The sequence below is a fragment of the Pongo pygmaeus genome, chromosome 4 (genome assembly GCF_028885625.2).
Source record: "Pongo pygmaeus isolate AG05252 chromosome 4, NHGRI_mPonPyg2-v2.0_pri, whole genome shotgun sequence".
Lineage (NCBI taxonomy): Eukaryota > Metazoa > Chordata > Mammalia > Primates > Hominidae > Pongo > Pongo pygmaeus.
In genome coordinates this window covers 14,276,859-14,291,661 of record NC_072377.2, presented here as the reverse complement: position 1 = coordinate 14,291,661, position 14,803 = coordinate 14,276,859, and the positions used below count along the sequence as shown (strand labels likewise).

Sequence of the window (14,803 nt, the reverse complement as noted above, 5' to 3'; positions counted from 1 at the left end):
TGCAGCTTAGCTGGGTGCCTCTAACTCTGGGTATCTCATGAGGCTGCAGCTGTGATGTGGGTTCATCTTAGGGCTCAACTCGGGGAAGATCTGCTTCTGAGTTTACTCATCTGGTTGTTGCTGGATTCAGTTTCTTGCTGGCTGTTGGCTAGAGGCTTCCTTCAGTTCCTTCCCACATGGGCCTCTCTGTAGAGCAGCTTAGAACATAGCAACTGGCTTCCCTTAAAGGGAGCAAGTGAGGGAGGGCAAGAGAGCACCCAACCTAGAAGCCACAGTCTTTATGTAAATTAATTCTGGAAGTGACATCCCATCACTTTAGCCATATTCTCCTTATTAGAAGTAAGTCACTAGATTCAGCCCATGATCAAGGAGAAGGGATGAATACAAGAGCTTGAATACAGGGAGTCTGTGGATCACTGGGGACCATCATAGAGGCTGCCTAACTCACCTGGCACTGGTGCTGCAAAGACTATTTGTTAACTATTTGCATGGGTGTTATTAGCTATTTGCGTGTTTTGATACATGCAAATAATCTAAATAATCAGTAATAATTTGTTGCAATGAACGTGCTATAGATTTACTTTATATTATTCCTCAAAGAAATAGCAGAGGTGAGCCTTGCAATACAGTTCGGTAATACTATCAGTCGGACTTCCATGAAGTCAATGGAATGTATTGACGTGCTAAATAATTTCCTTTTACTTCTCTCACTTTTAGATTATATTTCCATTTCTAAGTTCCTAGCTCATACATAGCACAGTACTGGCATACGGTTGGCAGATAATAAACAATTACTACATTAATGGATAAATGTATAAGGATATAGGAAGGGAGTTAAGGTTAGAATAGAGGAAAGATAGAAAATATGGAAGGGTGGTATCAAATGGGTCTGCTAACCAGTGCAGGGGAAAAGGTGTGAGTTTAAAGGGCGGTGCTGTCCTCCTGGTGCTCTGTGATAGTCATGGCATAGATTTTATATGAGAAGCCCTGGAAGATATGCTTTAAAACATTTAGTCAAAAATTTTAAATTGCTTTCCAGCATAGCAATATCTCTCGCCCCTCTGGATTCAGTTTTATGTGAGATGCACAGAAAGTCTGGCCTAATGGACTTGTGGTGACTCTTAGCAGCAGTTATGTTGGAAGTTCCTCTATTAATAATTGCATTAAAATTGCTTTTCCGTATTGTGCTTAGACTTGGCGGGAGATGGATATTCGAATCACTGATGCAACTAATGAAGCAAAGGACAATGTGAAATACTTGTATACACTTGAAAAATGTTGTGACCCTTTGTACAGCAGCGATCCTGTGAGTTAAGGATTTCTACTCTTTCAGTCTATAGATAACCCTTTTTGCGCTAGCTGAATTGAATATTGAATTTTGGTTCATCGATATTACAGTTCATTGGAAAGGTCTTAGAAACTTTATTTTCAAGAAAATTATATATATATAGGTATATACACACATACATACAGATATCTGTATTTCTATATCTTTTTCTCTAAATAGTCTATCTCCTATCTATTGAAGATGTATATGAGATGTTATATTTTAAAACATTTATTGCATATTACATTTTCCATTAAATATTGCAAAGGACATTCTGAACTGTATACCCCAAAGAATTGTGGGAAAAGTCATTAGCTGGTGATTTTTAAAAAATCTTTTAGCTTTAGGAAGTGCCTGCTTTTACTTATTACGACATTAACTGTTATGAACAGTTTATCCTTAATAATAGTTAACAGTTAACTTGCTGTTGCTTGTCATTAACAGCGGGTCAATGTTTCTTCCACTGAAATAAAATTTGATTAACCATATATGACTAAAATAATAAAATTAATATTACGTATATTATTTTCATGTAAAGCATTAGATAGTATTTTTAAATCTTTAATAGAAATCTCTTAAATTTTATTTTAATGCAGATGGAATGGTTAGTCTTAGAATTTTGCTGAATTTGATAATTTTTTCTGAAAACTTTGATATCTTTCAGCGATCCATGATGGATGCTATTCCTACACTTATAAATGCAATTAAAATGATCTATAGTATCTCTCATTACTATAACACCTCTGAGAAGATCACATCTCTGTTTGTAAAGGTAAGTGCATGATGTAGAGTCCATGTTCATTTATATTTCTTTGCCAATGATCAATTTTTTGATAATTAAAAATTACCACATTGGCTCAGTTCAATATGTATGTATCTTAAAATTTTAAGAAGGCTTAGGCTATCAATAGAGATAGAGTTAAATTTATGTCAGAGGCTGATTCTAGCAAATCATAAAGCATTATTTCCCAAAGTAATTATTATGATAAATATTTTATTATTTATATAATACAAATGAAAAAAGATTACTCTTAGAATTTCTTTCCCTATGTGGTTTAGCACATCATGTATTCCTACTGGGTAAATTTTAATTAAGAAAAGCTATATTTAACTGGCTATCTCCTGTTTCATATTTCATATGCCACTGTTCCAAATTTATTTGATGCCACAGTTGTTTACTTGGTGTTATTAGAACAGTAATCATGGTAATAAAAGCCACGTGCAATGTTCTAGTAATCTATAAAGGAATTATAATGATTCTGCCAAAAAACATAACGATGCTTAAACCTTATGTCCTAACTTGTAAGTGTTTATGGTAAGCACTGTTGCTATTCTCATTTTCAACAGTCTGTAAGAAGTAAATGACTTTTTCATTATCAAAGCAAAAATCTTAAGTGTTGTATTAAAATAGAAGAATTTTTGACTCATCAAGACTTGTGTTCTGAATACTAACGCAATAGGAAGCACAATTCTTCCTGGGAATAAAGACATCCAGCCTTAAGAGCTCAGTGGGAAACGTTTACCTTCTCTCATGCAGGTAGTTCAGGTAGATATAAGGGATGGCTGCAAGATTCCCCCCCAGCTTCCTTATACTTTAAAATTATATGTTAGGGTTGCGAGAGTATTACCTGGGTAAATGACACCCAAAAGTAAATGTGTGTTATTAATTAAGATTTTATGCGTATTATTTGCAAAACTTGATTTAGCATAAAATAATGAAACCACCATTTATCTAATTATAAAAAACCTTTCATTATGGAAATGTTGAATTAGGTACAAAAGGAGAGAGAATTGTATACTGGAATGCCATGTACATATCACCTAGATTCAGCAGATATCCATGCATGGCTGATCTTGTTTCACCTATACCGCCACCCCTTGCACTGTAAACCCTGGGCATCATATCATTCCATGGATACAGCATAGTCATTTAATTTTCCTTATACTTTATTCAAAAAATTAGTAAATTTCTGAGGATTTTTGTAAAGTTTGGAGAGATGAATAAAATGTTAGTGGTTTTGTACGTTAGTTTTCCTTCTCTCTGCGGCCTTCTCCTTTTGACATTTCCATTGCTGATCATGGTCACACGAAAAGATCAGGAGTGGCAGTACTTTACATGGTGCTAGTAAACTGTGAGTTAGATATTAGAGCAGGCTACCTAAGGAGATTTGGGGAAACTCATCAGTTTTTAGGGAAGGAAATGAATCCTTCCTTGGTTGGTTAAGACATTCCTCCTGCATAGACAAGGTGGCCTAAATTGTCGATTTTCCATGGTGCTTCCAACTCTGTGATTTCACAAATGATTTTGACAATATCAAAGGGTTATTGGTGGATTATAACTGTGATGGAAAAATATAAACCCAAGCTCAAGTTAGAAGATTGTGAACTCTGAGAAGTAGAAGAGTTAAGGACCTTCTAGTCCAGTTTACAATCCATGGCTGTTTTACGTGCTTAACATCATTTTATTGGAAAATCCCAGGTGACAAATCAGATTATATCTGCATGTAAAGCTTATATTACCAATAATGGAACCGCTTCCATCTGGAACCAGCCACAGGATGTTGTTGAAGAAAAAATACTATCTGCGATTAAACTGAAACAGGTAATGGTCAGTTTAGTATTTAGATGTTCTATTCTTTTTATCTTATTTTTGTTGAGACCATCTTAAATCATTTTGTAATTATTATATCATTGGTTGATAAAAAGAACAGTGATTCTTGACTATGAAGAAAATGGAATGTTAATATACCTTACCAGGAAATTTTTTCACCTTTTTTTTACCCTCCTTGGGAGCCTACTATGTCCTGATACCAGAGTAAGTACTAGAAATATAAAGACAGCTAATATGAGGTAGTTTTCCTTAAGCATCTTAAAGATGAATGGAGAGAGAGTCATAGAAGGATGCTATTACCAAAACCGTGGGACCAAGATGGGAAAGCCACACCTTTGAGTTGCATCATGAGTAACCCGATTAGAATCTAGAATTGCTAGATTAGAGGAGGTGAAAAGATGATTTTCCAGGCTGATGAGTGAGTACATGCAAAGGCATGAAACTATGAAAAGGCTTACAGTTCCATCCTAATTTTGCTGTCGCATTCACTTAAGAAAATAAAGTTGATACCTTTCTTGTTCCCTTTGTTGTATATTTTTCTTTTGATGTTAAGGAATACCAGCACTGCTTTCACAAGACAAAACAAAAGCTTAAACAAAATCCAAATGCAAAACAATTTGATTTTAGCGAGATGTATATTTTTGGAAAATTTGAAACTTTTCACCGACGCCTTGCCAAGATAATAGACATCTTTACAACCCTCAAGACGTATTCAATCCTGCAAGATTCCACAATCGAAGGGCTGGAAGACATGGTCACTAAATACCAGGTATTGTACTTTAAAGCTATATTTTCTAACATAATCCACAACTAAACTTCAATATTTTATGCAAATAACAGTGTTTAGAATGATTCAAATAATCAGTCTGTAAAGTAAAATATAAATAATCTCATGGCCTTTTAACAATAAAGAAATTAGATTTATTTGAGAATTGTGTAATGGTGCTAATATGTTCTTTTCAGGTGTGTGGTTATAAGAATGACTTTCCAATAGTCTAAAATTAATCACCATTAAAAAACCATTTTCATTAGTAACACAAGAAAAATGTTTAAATGTAACTTATTATTTTATTTATTCTTGCAAGAAATATTTAATGAAGAGTATACTGTGTCAGGCACTAGTTGATACCAGGTAGTGCATGACACTAAATTATCTCTGCATTTAAGCATTTTATTTGGACCCATATTAAAAAATATAAAGGACCTGATTTTATTCTAGATCTGACTTCCCTAATTATTTTGATTGTTAACTGCTTTATCTTGTCATGGTATCTGTGTGACTAATTTTAGTTTTGAAAGTGGGCATAGTGACCTAATAACATTTTGAAGATTTTAGAAAAACAATTTACAAACAATTTGCTTTAAATTCTTCATATGGACATAGTCATTTTTTTTCTTTTTTTGGGGACAGTGACACTAAATCTTAAATTTTTTTGGTACTTGAATTTGAAAAGGATCATATAATTAACCACTACACACTAATTTTTGTACTCTAACAATTTAGCCCAATATAAGGAATCTTTTTCATTTCCTGAGTATACCAAGTTTTGGGAGAGAAAAAGAAAATACCTTTATATAGCAGGAAACAGTGTAAGTTTACTGGCACATAGTAGATGTGCAATAAATATCTGTCAAGAAAATAAGTAGATTGAGTTTGAGTAGTTGATGTAAAGGTCACGATTAATCATTTCCTGTATTTAACTTAATAATCTTAAGTGACCATTAAATCCAGTTATAGAGCAGGATTTTCTCAAGTCCCCAAATCTTTAAAATTACTACACCAAAATGTAGTAGCTTTTCCATACTTCTTTTAGACATTTTATATAACACTATATATGTGTGTGTGTATATATATATGTTTATATAACACTATATATAACACTATATATGTGTGTGTATATATGTGTATATACACACACATATATAGTGTTATATAAATTGTCTAAAAGAAGTATGGAAAAGCTACATGTGTATGTATATATGTGTATATATGCATACACACACACACTTTTGATTCTTTTGATTTTAAGTAATATCAGCACTGTAAATCCTAGACATTGTATCATTCCATGCATATATATATAGTGCGTGTATATATTTTATATAACATTCCATGCATACACACAAGTTATATAAAAAAGTATATATATATACACACACACACACAATTTCTAAATAGAACTAATTTTGTAGTTATGCAGCATGAAAAAGTAGGTTGTTTTATCTAGAAAACTTGATTCAAGAAGTTATGCTGTTTATACACTTTTGTCTATTGAGAGATTTGATGTTTAAATGGAAGTGACTTTGAAGAGGAGATTGTAGAAGAAGGAGGCCCAATATTCTATATAAAAATTATATGCTTCTGTCAACAATGTGGGCACCTGAGTTTGAGAATGGCTTAGTACCTGGTTAAGAGGAATCACAGAGCATTATAGCTCATTATTCAAAGCAAACAAAGCTTCTGATAATAGCATTTTCAAGGAGATGAACTTCCTAGTTTGTACTTTCCTAGTCACAGGCTGCAGCTTTGCAGGGCAGTAGGAAAGAATTAATTTTAGAGAGGTTTTAAGTGGTGGATTCTGGTTTGACATTTTTAAGATGTTTGAGGCTTGGAAAGTAGTAACTCATCTGTAGATATAACATAATTTATTTTCTTCCTATATTGTTTGTGTTCTGTGAAAGCTTTATTTATTTTCTGAGAAGATTTAAACTATTCAACACAAAATATTTTAATAAATTCTACTCTGGGCTTTAAAAATTATTTCAGATATGATTAACAATAAAATTTTAGTGGAAAAAATCTTTCCCAATTTTCAGGTGTGGTTTTTATTTTATTTTTTCAAAAATACATAAAACATCGTGAAAATACTTTCCAAGTGATTTCTTTGAATGCAGTAGGGCAACCTTACACTGCCTGTAAAATAATAAGCACAAAACAATGTGAGTAAAAAAATAAGGCTTCCTTTAAACTTATTTTTTTTGGCAATTATTGTATAGGCTCTACATTTAAGGGTCATATTTAGTTAGGTAATATAAGAATATTGAAATATTATCTAATTTATCTCATAATATTTCAGGGCATTGTGGCAACCATAAAGAAAAAGGAATACAATTTCCTAGACCAGCGGAAAATGGATTTTGACCAAGATTACGAAGAGTTTTGCAAGCAGACTAATGACCTTCATGTAGGTTGTATAATAAAATTCCTGTTGACAGTCATGTGTTTATTTTTTCCTTTCTGTATAATGCTGTTAATCATTACCCATTCAGAAGGCAGAGGTGTCTTCATCATGGAGGTGACCGATAGCAACCTCAGCCTGTGTTTTGTGATTTCAGATTAATAATTGAAGGCTGTTTTTCATGGATTAAAGGGTCATAAATATAGCTTTGGTTAATGATGTGTATCAGACTTCTACATGTCTTCCATTGAAGTTCTTAGAAAGTTAACTTTCATCTTCTGTTGAACATTGTGGCATGATGAGAATGTAGACTCTTATTTCCATTTGTCACTGTGTGGCAATGATTATGACCAGAGGTAGCTCAGGCAAATGGTCAGCAATGTCTGGCAGATTCCAAGGCAGGGCTGCCACTGGCCTTAGAAACGGTGACACCAGGACCGGCTCAGCACCTGGATCCCGCTTGCTCTTGCAACCCCTTTCTCTCTTCTTTCACTGCTCACTGCAGACCAGCCATCTTGCCTTGCAGCTCACATGAGCAGTTTACGGCATCAGCAGCTTCTGAGACTGTTTCACAGGGCCAGGCCAGCTCCAGATTCCCGAGGAAGGGGTTGGGCTAGCCAGTTCTGGTGAGGTGCCTAGTACTGGGCCTCTCAACTGTGAGATCCTGTGGTGGACACAGGCGGAATGGGATACACTGGGTCATTGGGAATGTTTATTATCAAGAAAGGGGAGTCAGGGAGGGTAAGATGGGAAGACACCCAACAGGTATCTACCATAATGAATATGAGGACATTTTCTCATCCCAGTGAGGTGCAAATGTCTATCTTTCTGACTGTAAGAGGAAAATAGCCACTCTATTTCTTCTTTCCCAGAGTTTTTGATTTGCATTAAATTTGTGCACTTCAAAGTAAAAGGAGCTCTGAGACACCTTGGGAGGAGTGAGTTCAGTGTTAGAATGAGTCGTAACAAAGCTAGCTAATTCTATGTGCCAGGCAGTGTTCTAAGCACTTTGTATGTGCTAATTCGTTTAATAATCATAATAATCCTATAAAGTGGGTGCTCTTGTTACTCTCATTTTGCAGAGGAGGAAACTGGGAAACTTCACTGTGAGGGGAAGTGGCTTGCCTAAAGTCACAGGCATAACAAGGGGTGGAGATGGGGTGAAAGCCAGGCAGTCTGGCTTTGAAATTCAACTTTTTTAACCATTGTGGCATGCAGCAGGCTTCATTTGATGGGAAGAGAGAGTACCTATAATAATATAAGCAATGAATTCTTTTGGGGGCAGATTCAGACATAAGGACAGTGAATGTTGGTCTCTTTTTGTTGGAAATTGATGAATAATGGCAGATTCTGATGTTCACCTGTGTTTCTTCAGCAGTGTCTGACCATGTGGTACTTCTGTAGCTTATATGTGGAACATAGATGGTGAGCACCTCGAATGCAGGGATCATGTTTTATTCCCATATGTTAATAAGAAGATGTAGATTTATTGCAATGAAACAAGCATTTGCTATATGGCAATTATGTATTAGACTTCTGTGCTGTAGGTTATGAATACAGAAATAAATCAAGTAGAAATGCCCTCTCAGCTCATAGTCAGATAGGAGGCAGATGGTGAAATGATGAAAATATAAGCACATACATTAGAACTGAGTAATGAATTTAGCATTTGAAAAAGGGCAAATGGGGTTAAAATGGCTACTTATGAAAGAATACTACTCTGATACTATATGAAAAAGTGAGGATTCAAAAATAAAGACACATAGCTCAAGGCCTACAAAAACGTATAGGGAGATCAGGCCTGCGAAACATTATGTAGAATCTGATCATGTGAACCTAGGAAAAGATAATCTGATACTTCTGCTTGGCTGGGGTTAGGAAAGGCTTCAGAGAGGAGGCTGTGGTTGATGCTAGAAAGATGTTTGTGTGGTTATATTTTCCATGGTTTCAATTACCCAGGGTCAACTGTGGTCTGAAAATAGGTGAGTATAGTACAATAAGATATTTTGAGAGAGAGAGGGGCCACATTCACATAAATTTTATTACAGTATATTGTTAAAAATTGTGCTATTTTATTATTATTGCCGCTCATCTCTTACTCTGCCTATTTTGTAAATTAAACATTATTATGTTTGTATGTATGTACAGGCAAAAACATAGTATATATAGGGTTTGGTTTCAGTCACCCACTGGGGATTTTGGAACATATTCCTGAGGATAAGAGGGGACTACTGTATTAGTTCCCGTTGTACTCAGCCTTCTTAAAAGAAATTCAACACTATTATCCATCTTGTCTTCCATGTCAGAAATTGTTCAGTCCTGTCTTTGGTTTGCCAATGAGTTTTTCTTTGACTTACACTTCTTTATTCCTTTGTCCATTCTCTTTCTCTTAACTAATTGTTCTGCAGTCTCTCCTTTAAATACTTACCCACTCATGAATTCAGCCCTCATCTTTATAAAACTGGGGCAAAAACACCTTCCCACGACTCTGGATGGAGTAAGGGCAGTGATGCATCCAGGAGTCTTGGAGAGACTCAGCAACAGTGGAATCTCAATTGAAAGTCTTCGTGAGTGATTTGGATCAGGGTGGTGTCAAAGGGATCAGAGCCTGGAATCCTCTCCAGATTTAGGGTTCGTGCTGGTACTAACAGGTCAAAGAGGGCAGCATGTTGGAACCAAGTGGGCTGTTGGAAGTCTAGAAGCATGCTGATCCCAGCAGATGGAGAAGGCACTACTTAGTAAAGGACGGGTGTTGAGGTGGCAAGCTGAGTTAAAGGAAAACTGAGTAGGAGCTGAGAACCCAAAACTCATGTGAAGACGAGTATGAAGATTCCACAACCCAGACCCCACAAACTGTAAGGATGGACCAAGGCTCAGAACAAGAAAATTAAGTCTAGGTCTTACATGTTGACAGAGAGTTCAGCCCAGGCCTTTGCGAAGCCATAGGGTAGAAAGGCAAGGAAAACCAGGTAAAAGTGTTAGGGCTCAGTAGAGATTTGCTGGTGTCTGAAGGAGAGGGAGGCAGTGGAAGGGTTATAAATGCTCTAGTTTTGCATAATTTATACATAGACATTTTTTATGTAGTGAAAAAATGTAGATGTTTATTTAGGTAGGCTAACTGTACTGTTTTTTAATGCAGGAACATTTTTTCATCCTAGGATGTGGACTTAGCAGAAGAAATAATGTCACTTAAAAAATACATATACTTCCAGTAGAAGTAGCTGAAACTATTGAGGGCAAGAAAGTATTGTAATAGGCTTCCAGATCCTTCAGTTTTGGAGCTTTGCTGGATCAGGCAGGAGGTTTGCAGCTTACCCATCCCCCACCCTGCCAATAGCTCAGTCTCCTCCACAGGTAGTATTTTCTGTGGTGGTCTGGATATTGCCAACTGGTTTTCTTACCGTATTACTTCTGACCTAACATTATCTGAAATCAAACCCATTTAGGTACTAATTCTTAGTGCATATCAAACTAGTCTCCTCATTTTAATACTACATCAATTAATGTCTCTTCAAGTTTGCAAAGACTTAATTAAAACTTCTGACTGGTAAGTTGAAAAAAAATTGTTCACTTTGTCTTGAAGCATGAAATATAAAATAAGAAAATAATTTTTCTATGTTTTATTTAACTGAATTTAGATTTTAATTATAGCTCTGCACTAAAGCTTAGGATGCACAAAGAATAAATTGTGCTTAGTTTTTTGGTGCAATTTTTTTGGGGGGAGGGTCATAGTTACATAATAGTATAAGATGTGTGACGTTCTCAGGAGAACCCATAAAGACCATTTCAGAAAACATATTTGAGGGGTTCATGAAAAGGATTTTTAAAAATCTTTGATATTTAAGTCATTCTTTTTACAACACGTTTCATCTTTAATGCTTTTAGAACAACTTTTACTCTTTGATTAATATCATTACCATATTCCCCCTTCTCTCCCCCAGGTTCTTTTTTTTGGGGGTGGGGAGAGGGGGACAGATTTTCACTCTGTTGCCCAGGCTGGAGTGCAGTGGCAAGATCTTGGCTCACTGCAACCTCTGCTTCCCGGGTTCAAGTGATTCTCCTGCCTCAGCCTCCTGAGTAGCTGGGATTACAGGCATGCTCCGCTATACCCGGCTAATTTTTGTATTTTTAGTACAGATGGGGTTTCACCATGTTGGCCAGACTGGTCTCGAACTCCTGACCTCGAGTGATTCACCTGTCTTGGCCTCCCAAAGTGCTGGGATTACAGTCGTGAGCCATCGTGCCTGGCCTCGTTCTGCTAGATTCTGATTTGACAGATGCTCTCAGTGTGAAATTGCATTCACCCCACTGCCCTTGGTTAATTTTGCCAAAGGTTAGTGTGTATTATTATTTTTCCCAAAGAGCAGCTTTGGAGATATTAATCTTGTCTCTTATTTCTTTGTTTTTAATTTTATTACATTTTGCTTTAAAACATTTTTTTCTTCTTTCTTTGGATTTATTCTGTTATTTTTACCTTTCTTCAGCTGACAGCTTAGCTCATTAATTTCCATTTCTTTTCTTTTTCTCTTTAAAATAGGTGCATGAAAGTCTATATCTTTTCCACGAAGGGTCACTGTTGTTGTTTCTTAAAAATTTTAATATGTAGTACATGTTGTTGTTGAGTTTAAAGTATCACATAATGTTCGTTATGATTTGTTATTTTACTCATGGATTATTTAAAAGCATTTTTAGCTTTTTTATTGTACTGTATTGGCTCTCATTTTATTTTGACGTAAATTATTATATTTTGATGTGAGAACATGGAATACTTTATGTCAATATTTTGGTATTTACTGAGATGTCCTCCGTGGCCTAGTTCGTAGTTAAGATTTGCAGATGTTCCATGTGTACTTGAAAAGAGTAGTGTTTTCTGTCTGGATTTGGGGTCTTTTTATGTCACTATATCACACTTTTAATTGGGTTATTCAAATATTTTACGTCCTCATTAAATATTTTTAAAAAATGACTTTTTAAAGAGAAGTTTTAGAGTCACAGCAAAATTGAGAGGAAGTACAGAGATTTACTATATTCCCCCTACTATCCCCCAGAATGCATAGCCTCTCCCATTATGAACATCCCCCGATAGGGTGGTACATTTGTTACAACTGATGAACCTAAATTGACACATCATTATCATTTAAAGTCCACAGTTTACATTAGGGCTCACTCTTGGTGTTATACATTCTATGGGTTTGGACAAAGATATAAGGATATGCATCCACCGTGATAATATCATGCTAAGTGTTTTCCTACCCAAAAAGTCCCCTGTGCTCCACCTATTCGTCCTTCCCTCTCCCGGCAACTACTGTCTTTTTACTGTCTATGTAGTTTTGCCTTTTCCATCTCGTCGGAAGTATACAGAATATGCCCTTTTAGATTGGCTTCTTTTAGTTAGTAATATGCCTTTATATTTTCTTCATGCCTTTTCGTGGCTTCATAGCTCATTTCTTTTTAGCACTGAATAATATCCTATTATTCAGTTGTGATGTACCACAGTTTATCCAGTCACACATTGAAAGACATCTTGGTTGCTTCCAAGTTTTGACAACCATGAATAAAGCTGCTATAAACATCGGTGTGTAGATTTTTGTGTGGATATAAGTTTTTAACTTCTTTGGGTGAGTACCAAGAAGTATGATTGCTGGATCATGTAGTATGAGCATTTTTAGTTTTGTAAGAAACCACCAAACTGTCTTCCAACATGGCCATACCATTTTGCATTCCCACTGGCAATGAATTAGAGTAGAGTTCTTGTTGCTCCACATCCTCACCAGCATTTGGTGTTTCCAGTGTTCTAGATTTTGACCATTCTAATATTTGTAGTGGTATACTGAATGTTTTTTTTTTTTTTTCTTTCTTTTATTGTAATTCGTCTTTGTCTGAGTTCTTTCTGTGTTGCTATAACAGAACTGCAGACTGGCTGATTTATAAAAAAAGAAATGTATTTCTTACAGTTCTGGAGACTGAGAAGTCCAAGATTGAGGAGCCCATGTCTGATGAGGGCCTTCTTGCTGCATGGCAGAAGGCTGAAGAGCAAGAGAGCTTGAGAAAGCAAGAGAGGGCTGAGCTCGTTTTTTATAACAACCCGCTCCTGCGATAACATTAATCCACCGATGGTAGCAGAGCCCTCAGGGCCTAATAACCTCTTAGTGGTGCCGCCTCTTAATATCATCACAATGGCAATTAAATTTCAACAGGAGTTTTGGAGAGGACATTCAAACCATAGCATGCTTGATCCATGGGTTTCTTAGAATCTGTGCATATATTTTGATTCAGTTGGTTAAACACAGACTCGAAATTGTTATATCTGCCAAATAAATTGTTCCTATTAACACTAAATTGTGACCATATTTATCTTCAGTGAGGCTCTTTGCCTTACAATCAATTTTGTGAATTATTTATATTGCTACTTCAACTTCCTTTTGGTTATTATTTACCTGAAATAAACATTTTTTCTGTTGTTTTACTTCCTACTATTTCTTTCTTTCATTTTCTTTTCTTTTTGAAACAGGGTCTTGCTCTGTCACCCAGGCTGGAGTGCAGTGGCGCGATCTTGCCTCACAGTAGCCTTAATCTGCTGGGTTCAAATGATCATCCCACCTCAGCCTCCCGAGTAGTTGAGACTACAGGTGCATGCCACCATGCCCAGCTAATTTTTGTATTTTTTGAAGAGTCAGGGTTTTGCCATGTTGCCCAGGCTGGTTTCAAACTTCTGGGGCCAAGGAATCTGCCAACTTTGGCCTCCCAATGTTCTGGGATTAAAGGTGTGAGCCACTGTACCTGGCCTACTATTTCTTAATTATTATATTTTAAACATATCTCTTTAAAAGAGCAATGGTTGGATTATATACGTATAATACAAACACACACAAACACACATAATCCACATACATAGAATCCATATATATAAAATCAATATATCTATAATTTATATATAATATCCTTATATATAATTCAACACATGCACATATATAATCCACTTATATATAAAATCCATATATCTATAATACATATATCTATAATTTACATATAATATCCATGTACAGTACATAAAATATATATAATCCATATCTCTATATAATTTATTTATGTATATATAAAAAATAGCTGAGACTCTCTTTCCTTTAATTGCAAGTTTAAGCCACTTACATTGATTGTTGTTTCTAGTATAGAGTTACTTCTACAATCTATTTTGAATTTTCAATGAGGTGAACTTTTTTCTTTGACTTTTTCCTTTTTATATTTTGTTGATTAAATTTTGTAATTCTCTTTATTCCTCTTCTATTTATATTTTTAATGTTGTATTTATATTTTTAGTGGTTTTAGCATATATACCTGACTTTAAAGAGTTTAATTGTTTTATCAGCCTACCTCTCATTCATGCTATGGTTGTCTTGAATTTTAGTTTTACCTTTGCTGCTAAACTTTTCAAACTTGTTATTACTAATAGTTATTTAAATTTAGCAACATGTTTACAGTTTGCTTTGCTTATTCTTGCATCTCGTTAGTAATCTAATTGTATCTCTCCCTCTTTTTGGGTTCATTATCGTTCTTAAAGAAGTATATTCTTTAGTTTTATTTTAACAAGAGTCTGTTAATGGTAAACTCTTCCAGTCTTTACACCCATATGCCTATAAAGTTGCCCTCAATCTTGAATATTATTCTCGTTTTATATGTGATTTTAGT

The 14,803-nt window shown here is 35.2% G+C and overlaps 1 protein-coding gene across 1 annotated transcript in view; it reads left to right on the top strand.

Moving 5' to 3' along the window:
- The window catches only part of DNAH5 (dynein axonemal heavy chain 5), a 328,461-nt gene that overhangs the window by 94,530 nt on the left and 219,128 nt on the right, over nt 1–14,803 (top strand). The window contains exons 8-12 of the mRNA XM_063664667.1: nt 1,193–1,306; nt 1,992–2,099; nt 3,807–3,929; nt 4,492–4,707; nt 7,016–7,123. Coding sequence (XP_063520737.1) covers nt 1,193–1,306; nt 1,992–2,099; nt 3,807–3,929; nt 4,492–4,707; nt 7,016–7,123 — 669 coding nt within the window. The remainder of the gene's footprint in view (nt 1–1,192; nt 1,307–1,991; nt 2,100–3,806; nt 3,930–4,491; nt 4,708–7,015; nt 7,124–14,803) is intronic.